At 61.0% G+C, this 10,775-nt stretch overlaps 1 protein-coding gene across 5 annotated transcripts; it reads right to left on the bottom strand.

The window, feature by feature from the left end:
• Positions 1-1,479: 1,479 nt before the first annotated feature.
• On the bottom strand, positions 1,480-9,405 carry NAPRT (nicotinate phosphoribosyltransferase). Of its 5 annotated transcripts, none has more exons than XM_075415440.1 (13): positions 9,200-9,405; positions 8,318-8,445; positions 8,128-8,210; positions 7,822-7,952; positions 7,631-7,746; positions 7,357-7,550; positions 6,243-6,383; positions 5,995-6,079; positions 5,610-5,690; positions 4,298-4,400; positions 4,022-4,179; positions 3,638-3,745; positions 1,480-1,563 (listed from the first exon to the last, which is right to left on the bottom strand). In XM_075415440.1, the coding sequence occupies exons 1-13, from the start codon at positions 9,384-9,386 to the stop codon at positions 1,480-1,482; spliced, it is 1,599 nt and encodes a 532-aa protein (XP_075271555.1). In that variant the 5' UTR covers positions 9,387-9,405. The 5 variants fall into 5 exon arrangements, with proteins under 5 accessions (XP_075271555.1, XP_075271557.1, XP_075271553.1 ...); XM_075415442.1 differs by having other exon boundaries at positions 8,363-8,445; XM_075415441.1 differs by lacking the exon at positions 1,480-1,563 and adding an exon at positions 1,918-3,456.
• Positions 9,406-10,775: the final 1,370 nt, after the last annotated feature.

The following is a 10,775-nucleotide window of genomic DNA, read 5'->3' as shown; positions in this document are numbered from 1 at the left end:
CAAAACTGGAAGAAAGATGGAGGAACAGCATTATGCTTACTCATTTTTTCCAAACTCTGCACTATTGCTACATGATCGGGTGCTTTAACCTCACTTTTAGCACTTACTGTCCCATCTTTGCATCCACTTCTGTGCCAAAGACCAGGAACAGAATTCCAAGGGCAAAAATCGGAAAACAAAGAGCACTTCTGGATTTTCTGCCGTGACTGCAGTAAGCTTTAGGGTCTCTGGGTGGGAAATGGTATTCCTTAAATTAAATAACTTAGATCTGCAGACTGGGGGTTCTCTGCCATTAAGCACGTGCTGTCACGGCAGCGGGAAGCTGTGACGGGCGTCAGTGCTATGAACTGGGTTGCCCAGATTCCAGATCGCACTGAGAAGGCACCAAAACCTTGCGGGAAGCATCCAGGAGCCCCAGATGTGCAGCTGTCATCGCCCTCCTGCTCTTTTCTTTCCTCTTCAACACAGGGCGCGGTAATTGTAACCTGCCTGTAGCTTTGTTATTGCTCCTGTTGGCTTGGGCCATGCAGTCCACGTGGTTTAGGATCTTTTTCTGCTGACAGCAGGGTTGTGATGCTAACCAGGACCTCGACAGCTTGATGGCTGCATCGGCTTTCCGGCGTGTCCCTTGTTTCTGTACGCGGTGGGTACAAAGGACAGCTGGCGTGTAACGAACCCAGATTGTTAATGCACAGTTAATTTTTTGAGAGCACCGCTGTCCCAATTCAGCTTCCACATGAGCTTGCTGAGCATCTGGACCTCAACACCATGTTGACCACGAGGGAGCAATGTGTCCTCAAGGTGGAGAAAGCCAACGATGTCCTGGGCTGCATTCAATGTGTTGCCAGCAGGTCAAGCGAGGGGATCCTTCCCCTCTGCTCAGCACTGACAAGGCCACACGTGGAGTACTGGATCCAGTTCTGAGCTCCCCAGTACAAGAGAGATTGAAGAGAGGCCGACGAAGGACCACGAAGATGATGAAGGGCCTGGAGCATCTCTGCTATGAGGAAGGGCTGAGAGAGCTGGGACTGTTTCACCTGGAGAAGAGAAGGCTCCAGGGGAACGTAAGGTTCTGCTGCAAAGAGGATGGAGCCAGGCTCTTCTCGGTGGTGCCCAGTGCCAGCACCAGAGGCTGTGGGCGCAAACTGAAACACAAGAGGTTCCCTCTGAACACCAGCAAACACTTCTTCACCGTGAAGGTGACAAGTCCTGGCACAGAGAAGTGGTGGAGTCTCCATCTTTTGAGATACTCAGAGCGGCCCTACACAAAGCCAAAGCACCAGGAGTGGAAGAGTTTGTTTAGGAGTAGGAGAGATGGTGGCAGATCTGGCAACGGAGCCTCCAGAGGATGGGTTTACCATGCTCCTGCTTGTAGAACTGACTTGCAGGCCTCTGGCTGATCCTCTGTGGCCGTGGAGAAGGCTGAGGGGCTGGAGGGTGCTGCTGTCTCACTGTCTTTTGTCTACTTGAGGTTGCTCTTCATTCCTTCTCCCCTAAGAACTCAGGACAGTCACTGCTCAGGTATGCTGAGGGTTGGGTTCTTACAGCTCTGGTGCTTCTGCTCTAAAAATGTTAAGTTTTAATTACAAATTGCTCTTGGTTTTCCTGGAGTTTTTCTTCTCTTAAAATGCTAAGCGTGATACGGTGCCCGCAGCTGGAGCATTGCAACAGGGAGCTCCAAGCTCTTGGGTCTTTTAGAAACAAGAGACCATCAGGCCATGCTTCGTTAAGCTCTTTGAAATTTGTTTTTTCCCCATCAACATGTGTTGCAAAGAGTTAAACGAGATCCAAACCATGGCTGCTCCTGGGAGGGTGTGCTCTCAGGGGTCGGCATTTGCTTTTCACTCCAACTTTATTCAGTCATAAACCATGAAGTGAAGGATATTGACTTAAAACATTCAAGCTGAAGGCAACACGTGTTTGGAAAGACCAGTGTGGCCATAGCCGTGGTGGGTCAAGGCCTTTATTTTGTTTTATTGCTTAGGATGAAGTTAATTGCAGGGATTAGAGCTGTGTTTCCTCTATGAACATCAGGTTAGAGAGTGCCGGTGTCAACCGGGAGCTGGTGTCCATGCCCCAAGGAACACGTACAAAATGGAAAGAGATAAAATGTGTCCACAGAACCAAAGCCTGGAATAGGAAGGGCAAAGTGCATCTGCCACAGATGTCTCTTAGGACATACGTGGGCTGTAAAAGGCTCGCTCTTCCCATGGTGGACCTCCTTGTGCACTCAAGCCTCGTCTTCAGTGCCACCAAGGAGCTTTGGCATGGATTCTCACCACAGAAGGCACAGGGTTTGGCAAGGCCACCAAGGCAAGCAGCACTGCCACGGCAGAAGGTGCAGGGTTGGCAGGGCCACCAAGGCAAGCAGCACTGCCGTGGCAGAAGGTGCAGGGTTGGCAGGGCCACCAAGCCAAGCAGCACTGTCATGGCAGAAGGTGCAGGGCTTGTAGGGCCACCAAGGCAAGCAGCACTGCCATGGCAGAAGGTGCAGGGTTGGCAAGGCCACCAAGGCAAGCAGCACTGCCACGGCAGAAGGTGCAGGGTTGGCAGGGCCACCAAGCCAAGCAGCACTGTCATGGCAGAAGGTGCAGGGTTGGCAGGGCCACCAAGCCAAGCAGCACTGTCATGGCAGAAGGTGCAGGGCTTGTAGGGCCACCAAGGCAAGCAGCACTGCCACGGCAGAAGGTGCAGGGTTGGCAAGGCCACCAAGGTGAGCAGCACTGTCATGGCAGAAGGTGCACAGTTGGCAGGGGAACCAAGGTGAGCAGCACTGCCATGGCAGAAGGTGCAGGGCTGGTAGGGCCACCAAGGCAAGCAGCACTGTCATGGCAGAAGGTGCAGGACTGGCAGGGCCACCAAGCCAAGCAGCACTGTCATGGCAGAAGGTGCAGGGCTTGTAGGGCCACCAAGGCAAGCAGCACTGTCATGGCAGAAGGTGCAGGGCTGGTAGGGCCACCAAGGCAAGCAGCACTGCCATGGTAGAAGGTGCACAGTTGGCAGGGCCACCAAGGCAAGCAGCACTGCCATGGCAGAAGATGTAGGGTTGGCAGGGCCACCAAGGCAAGCAGCACTGCCATAGTAGAAGGTGCAGGGCTGGTAGGGCTACTGAGGAAGACGTGGAAGAACTGCTGCTTCCAGAAGATGTAGGGGGAGCTGCTTTCCAGCTCTGCCTGCCCAATCCCTCTGTGCCCAGCTTTGCTACTTGGACCCCAGGCAGCGCTTCCAGATCCTGCAGGGTCCCCGGATCACCACCATGCAGCAGCACCATCATTAGAACCATTATTTCCCAATTAGTCACTTGGTCTTCAAAAGATCGTGGAGAAAGAGTCGGCCCCAGGCAGGGGCTGTGCTTGGCCTGGGCTGGCAGAGCGTGGGGGGCGAGCGGGGACCCCCTCACTGGCTGGCCTGCCGCAGATCAGCGAGGAGACAGTGCAGCCTCTCCGTCACAGCCACCTGGCACCGGAGCGAGAGAGGACAGTGAGCGCGCGCTGCCTGAGAGGACTGCAGCCCTGTGTCCTGCATCCACCCACCACTGCAGCTCCACAGTGGAGCCACACTGGCTTTGCCCAGGCCACCAACGCCGAGCAGGGTTCCTGGGTGTCTACTGATGGTGTCCGGCAAGAGGTCAACGTACCGGGTATGGCTGGGGCTCATGGAGCCGGCGGTGAGCAGGGCTGAGCAGGCTGAGAGACACCTGCGCATGGTTCCTCACCTCTGGCAGGCTGGGCAGCGGCTCACACACCTGTGGGGATGGAGATGGAGGACCATGTCCATGTGGGGTGCTGGTCATCCAGCCTCAATCCCCAACGAGCCAGCTCTAGGCTGGACTCTGATGCCACCACCTCCAGGGTGGCACCTGGGTTGTTGGGGCAGGGACCATCTCAGAGGCAAGGAACCCAAGGTTCAACCCTAACCCTTTGATCCTGACATTACTGCTAAGACACCACCACCCTGACTTGGTCCTTCACCCAGTGTGAGGGAGGACAACCCAGCACCAGAAGGCAGAGCCACCTCTGACCTGGCCGTCTCTGAAGTACGTGCGATGGAGGGGCTCCACGGTGGTAGGCACAACCTTGCTGGTCTCACCAAGCTGCCCCAGGACACGGATCTCCAGCTCCTGCCCTGCGCTGGGCGATGGCTCCTCCTCCAGAGCCATGAGGTCCATGAAGGGGTGACCTGCGGGGGTGCCAAGTTAGGGGCCAGCGCGTCCACGGGATATTGGGGACAGGGTTATGGAGCAGGAGAGGAGCACAGGTCAATGGGGCAACACCATGACAAGAGTGTCCCAACTCACCAGCAGGGTCGTAGAGCCGATAGATCATCTTAGTTCCTGGGATGGTCATCTTCTCCTCATCTTCTGTGACCTTCAGGCATGGGGAGCCATTGACCTCCACCAGCTGTAGGAGAAAGTTAAGGAGATGAGCATCCTTTTTTTTGTCACACCACCAGCTCATGCCAGTGCTGGGGACCATGTTGAGCTCTGTCCCCTCTGTGTGTGTCCCTGCATGGTGGGGAGACCACGGATACAAACCAGCTGAATAAATCATCAAGAAAATCCTCAAAACCACCCCAAAGTTGGACATCCTACCTGCAACCTTGTTGTTAGTGGTCTTATGACCCTTGTTTCCAAGGTGGAATTGAGTGCACTCTCAGCAAGTTTGCAGATGACATCAGGCTGAGTGGTGCGGTTGACATGCTTGAGGGACAGGATGTCATCCAGAGGGACCTGGACAAGCTCCAGAAGCGGGTCTGTGTGTGAACCTCATGAGGTTCAACAAGGCCAAGTGCAAGGTCCTGCACATGGGCTGAGGCAAGTCCCAGTATCAATACAGGCTGGGGGATGAAGGGATGGAGAACAGCTCTGCCAAGAAGGACTTGGGGGGTGCTGGTGGGTGAAAAGCTGGACATGAAGTGACAATGTGTGCTCACAGCCCACAAAGCCAACCGTGCCCTGGGCTGCATCCCCAGCAGTGTGGGCACAGGGCGAGGGAGGGGATTCTGCCCCTCTGCCCCGCTCTGGTGAGACCCTCCTGGGAGTCCTGCATCCAGCTCTGGAGCTGGTGGAGCGGGGCCAGAGGAGGCCCCAGCAGTGATCCAAGGGCTGGAACCCCTCTGCTGGGACGAAAGGCTGGGAGAGCTGGGGCTGGTCAGCCTGGAGAAGAGGAAGCTCCAGGAAGACCTTATTGTGACCTTTGAGTAGCTGGAGGGGACAGCGACAGAGCTGGAGAGGGGCTTGTGACAAGGGCATGGGGTGATGGGACAAGGGGGGAGGGCTCTAAACTAAAAGAGGGCAGATTTAGATTAGATATTAGGAAGAACTTCTTCACCATGAGGGTGGTGAGGCCCTGGCCGAGGTTGCCCAGAGAAGCTGTGGCTGCCCCCTCCCTGGCAGGGTTCAAGGCCAGGCTGGACAGGGCTTGGAGCACCCTGGGCTGGTGGAAGGGGTCCCTGCCCATGGCAGGGGGTTGGAACGAGATGATCTTTGAAGGTCCCTTCCAACCCAACCCATTCTGGGCCTCGATGATGTTGGCCTCACAGCAGTGTCCCTGGAATAAACCAGAGAGCCCCACGCGCCAAGCAGGGCAGAGAGCTGCTGCCACCCCTACCTTGTAAACGCAGCCCAGCGATGGCTGCAGGGGACACGTCACCAGGTTCGTCCCGACGCCGACCACGTCAATCTCACTCCCCTGGGGCAGCAGAGAAGACGGTGGCCATCAACAACCCAACCCTGCCACTGGTTTTTTTAAGCCCGTGCCAAAAACCAGAGCCACAGGGCAGGTCAGAGGATGTTCTGCCCGCAGGTTCCCGGTGTCTGTCTGTCCATCTGTCCCACCCAGAAGCTATTTTTTCCCCCATCCTAAAAACTCTTCTCCATTCTCACCCAGGGAGAAAGTCCCAGGTGATTCTCATGTCCACCCCCCACCCCCGGAAACCTCAATGGATCCAGCAGAAGCCAAGGTGATGTCCCAGCTCCGACCGCGGCTGCCTCACCTCCCGGCTGAACTCCTCCAGGCTCTGCTCGCTGATGTCGTTGCTGACGGCGATGGGGATGGTCTCAAACCAGGGCACCTGGAAGCTGGAGAAGGGGCAGGGGAGCGAGCGAGGGAGGGGGCGCAGAGTTTTGGGGGGGGGGACACCCCCAGCTCTGCTCTTGGCACCCCCTTAAGCAAGGAGGTTCCCACTCTGGTGGGGAAGCCGGCGACCGGTGGCACCCACCCCAGGCTTGGTGGGGGACTCACTGAGCACCGCAGGCTCGCAGCACCCGGCGCGTCTCCTTGGCCTGGTGGGCCAGGTCCCCGCTGTCCAGCCGCACCCCGATGGCCCGGTACCCGAGCTGGTGCAGCGCCAACGCCACGGCGCAGAAGTTCGGCAAGCCGCTCCTGGCGTGGGCGAGGAGAAGGGTTAGCGTCCCTTGCCTGGTGGGACCAGGACAGGTCCAAGCCCTGCATCCAGCAATGGCGGTTGCTGTGGTGGCAACGTCCCTGCTTCAAGGCCACCAAGCAATGAGGGACGTGTCTGGACATTGACCTGGACAGGCTGGAGGGTTGGGCAGAGAGGAACCTGATGAGATTTAACAAATGCAAATGCAGGGTCCTGCACCTGGGGAGGAACAACCCCATGCACCAGTACAGGCTGGGGCTGACCGGCTGGAGAGCAGCTCTGTGGAGAGGGACCTGGGTGTCCTGGGGGACGACAGGGTGACCATGAGCCAGCAGTGTGCCCTGGCTGCCAAGAAGGCCAATGGGATCCTGGGATGCATTAAGAAGAGTGTGGCCAGCAGGTCGAGGGAGGTTCTCCTCCCCCTCTACTCTGCCCTGGGGAGGCCCCATCTGCAGTACTGGGTCCAGTTCTGGGCTCCCCAGTTCAAGAAAGATGAGGAGCTACTGGAGAGAGTCCAGAGGAGGGCTACGAGGATGAGGAGGGGACTGGAGCATCTCTCCTGCGAGGAGAGGCTGAGGGAGCTGGGCTTGTTCAGCCTGAAGAAGAGAAGGCTGAGAGGGGACCTTAGAAATGCTTCTAAATACCAAACTCTTCTCAGTGGTGCCCAGCGACAGGACAAGGGGCAATGGGCACAAACTGGAGCAGAGGAAGCTCCAGCTGAAGACAAAGAAGAACTTCTTCACTCTGAGGGTGACGGAGCCCTGGAACAGGCTGCCCAGGGAGGTTGTGGAGTCTCCTTCTCTGGAGATATTCAAGACCCTCCTGGACAAGGTCCTGTGCAGCCTGCTCTGGGTGACCCTGCTTGGGCAGGAGGGTTGGACTGGTGACCCCCAGAGGTCCCTTCCAACCCCCACCATTCTGTGATTCTGTCTGTCCCCCTCCACCATGTCGGCAAAGCCTCGGTGTCCTCACCTCCTGACGCAGTACGTGTCCAGCAGCCCCTGGAAGTCCCGTGGGAAGCTGATGGCGTAGGAGACGAAGGCGGCCAGCTCGCCCCGGTTGGCCTTCTCCGGGGAGGTCTGCAGCACCTCGCACACCTGCCCCAGCCACGACTCGGCCAAGGCTGGAAGATCCACTGGCTCTCCTCCGGCCAGCGGCAGCAGCTCCTGCCCGGGGTGACATGGACATTGGCATCTCCCACGGCCGCGGGCAGAGCACCCCATCCCCTGCCCATGGCGACGCTCACCCGGGGCTTCACCTCCTCCAGCGAGGTGAAGGACACGATGAAGGAATGGGCGATGGTGCCGCGCACCGGGATGCCGTAGAGCTTCCCCGCCAGGATGTTGCTGGTGAAGTCGAAGCCTGCGAGGAGGGATGGAGGACACACGGGTGACGGCGTGGCCACAAGGCCGTGGGGTGCCGTGGGGCAGCACTCACCCCCGATGTAGGAGTACTTGGAGGCCGAAAGGGCACCGTCCGGCCCCTGAGCGCGCCGGAGCCCCATCTCCATCAGCTTCACGTCCGGGCCAGCAAGGAGTCGGAAGCGAGCGGCGTTCGTGGCCACCAAACTGGGAGAGAGGAAAGGAACCGGTCCCACCAAGCCAGGCTGAGCACGGAGCCGGCGCCCAGCCGAGGTGGGACCTTCTCTGCCAATGCGTGGGGAGACGGCAGGGACCGCAGCGGGTCGGAGGGTTTGGGACAGCGGTGACAGCTGAGGAACCAAGAGCAGGATGTGTCCCTTACCTGGCATAATTAACCAGGCACAGCAACATGGTCTCCAGCAGCTGCACCACCAGCAGCGGTCCCTTCACCTGGAGGAACGGGACCTGCGGGACAACCGGGTGGTGACATCTCCATCCTCCCTGGGGACACGGATGCTGATGGCCCCCCCAAACCCCCTGTGAAGAAGAGGAGGGTACCGAGCGTATCCCACCCTGCCAAAGACGACGGAGCCCTCCGGCACGGCGGTGACGGTCACCTCCGAGGCGTCCAAGGTGGCCAGGTAATCGAAGAAGGCGTCTTCCATGGTGCCGGGCAGGACGGAGCGCAGGTAGGCGACGTCTGCGGGGACAGAGCTCAGCGGGCCACCGGGACGGGCGCTCCCCCGAGCCGCGGTCCTGTGGCGCAGGGCGGGCTGGAGATGCTGAACGGGGGCAGGGGGGTCCCCAACCCCTTGGAGGACACCACGGCCCTCCCCAAGTCCCCTCTGAGGGACTCTCCAGGGGAGCAGTGTCCTCCTGCAGGGTGTCCCAGTGTCCCACAAGTGTCACTGAGGGCTGTCCATGGGTGTGTGTAACCCCCCCGCCCGCTCCCAGTTCTCTCTGAGGGCCTTCCCAGTCCCTCCAGATCCTCCTGAGAAGTCGACTGGTCCTTCTGTGCCCACTCCACGTCCTTCTGAGGGCTGGCCCTGTCCCCAGCAGGTCCCCATGAGGGGTTTCCTGGTTTCTCTGAGGGCCATCCCTGACCTCCTGAGGTCCCCCAGGTCCCTCTGTGAGCCGTCTGTCCTGCCCCAGGTCCATCTGAGGGATGTCCATGTCCCCACCAGGTCCCCGTGAGGGGTCTCCTGGTCCCTCTGTGGGCTGTCCCTGTCCCCACCAGGTCCCCATGAGGTGTCCCCATCCCTCATAAGTTGTCCCTGTCCCCTTGAGGGTCTCCCCTGTCCCCCCCCAGGTCCCACCGGAGGCTTCCCCTGTCCCCACGTCCCCCCCGAGCGTTGTCCCTCGTCCCCCAGGTCCCCCCCGAAGGACTCCCCGGGGGAAGGGGGGGGGGGGGGTCCCTTGTCCCGGTCCCCCCCTCCCTCCCCAGCCCCGCGCACCGGCGGCGGAGAAGCGGAAGGCTCGGAGGCAGCGCAGCCCCTCGGCCAGGCCGGCGCCCAGCGCGAAGGCCCCGCGGAAGGGCCCGCGGCGGAAGAAGAGCTCGGCGGCGGCGGGGAGGCGGTGGCGGCCGGCCCGCCAGTGCCCGTAGGCCATGGTCAGGTGGTAGAGATCGGCCAGCGGCGCCATGGCCCGGCCGCGGGGCAGCCTGGGAGCGGCGGGGACGCGCGGGGGGCGGGGCACAGCGGGGGGGTGGGGCCTAGAGGGAGGCGGGGCACAGCGGGGGGCGGGACCGGGAGGGAGGCGGGGCACTCCGGGGACAGGGAGGGAGGTGGGGCACAGAGGGGGGCGGGGCCGGGAGGGAAGGGGGGCACAGCGGGGGGGCGGGGACGCGTGGAGGGGCGGGGCTGGGAGGGAGGCGGGGCACAGCGGGGGGGCGGGGACGCGTGGGGGGGGCGAGGCACTACGGGGGGGCGGGGCCGGGAGGGAGGCGGGGCACAGCGGGGGGGCGGGGCTTGGAGGGAGGCGGGGCACCGCGGGAGACGGGGCCTGGAGGGAGGCGGGGCACAGCGGGGGGGCGGGGCTTGGAGGGAGGCGGGGCACCGCGGGAGGCGGGGCCTGGAGGGAGGCGGGGCACAGCGGGGGGGCGGGGACGCGCGGGAGGGGCGAGGCATTGCGGGGGGCGGGGCCGGGAGGGAGGCGGGGCACAGAGGGGGCGGGGCCGGGAGGGAGGCGGGGCACCTCGGGGGGCGGGGCCTGGAGGGAGTGGGAGGGGCACGGGTGACACGGGGCGCGCAGGGTACACAGGGCACTGGGGATGGCAGGGCACAGGGGACACAGGCACACAGGGCTGGAAGCACACAGGGCACCCAGGAGACACAGGGATGACAGCACACAGGGCACACGGGACACAGGGATGGCAGCATGCAGGGCACACATGGCACTGGGGATGGCAGCACAGAGGGGACACAGGGATGGACACACACAGGAAACAGGCACGGCAGCACGCAGGGGACACGGGGAACACACGGCACTGGGGATGGCAGCACACAGGGGACACGGGACACAGGGATGGCAGGGCACAGAGCACACGTGGCACTGGGGATGGGAGCACACAGTGAACACAGGGCACACCCAGCGCTGGGGATGGCAGCTCACAGGGGACATGGGACAGGGATGACAGCACACAGGGCACACGGGTGACCACGGGTGAGCCAACATTGACCAACGAGGTGTTCCATGCCATGCACCTCACACTCAGTTTAAAGCTGGGGGACCACGAGGGTCTCGCTCTCTTCATCCATGGCTGGCTTCTGAAGAGGACCCTGCTCCTTGTCCTGCCTGCGATCCTGATCCAGATTCCGATCCGTGCGTTCCTGAGTGCAGTTCCCATCTACTGCTGAGGTCACAGAATGGTCAGAGTTGGAAGGGACCTCTGGGGGTCACCCAGCCCAACCCCCTGCCGAAGCAGGGTCACCCAGAGCAGGCTGCACAGGACCTTGTCCAGGCGGGTCTTGAATATCTCCACAGAAGGAGACTCCACAACCTCCCTGGGCAGCCTGTTCCAGGGCTCCATCA

Source organism: Opisthocomus hoazin, chromosome 3 (assembly GCF_030867145.1).
Source record: "Opisthocomus hoazin isolate bOpiHoa1 chromosome 3, bOpiHoa1.hap1, whole genome shotgun sequence".
Classification (NCBI taxonomy): domain Eukaryota; kingdom Metazoa; phylum Chordata; class Aves; order Opisthocomiformes; family Opisthocomidae; genus Opisthocomus; species Opisthocomus hoazin.
Note: the sequence above shows the minus strand (reverse complement) of the source record. Positions and strands in the feature narration are given on the sequence as shown.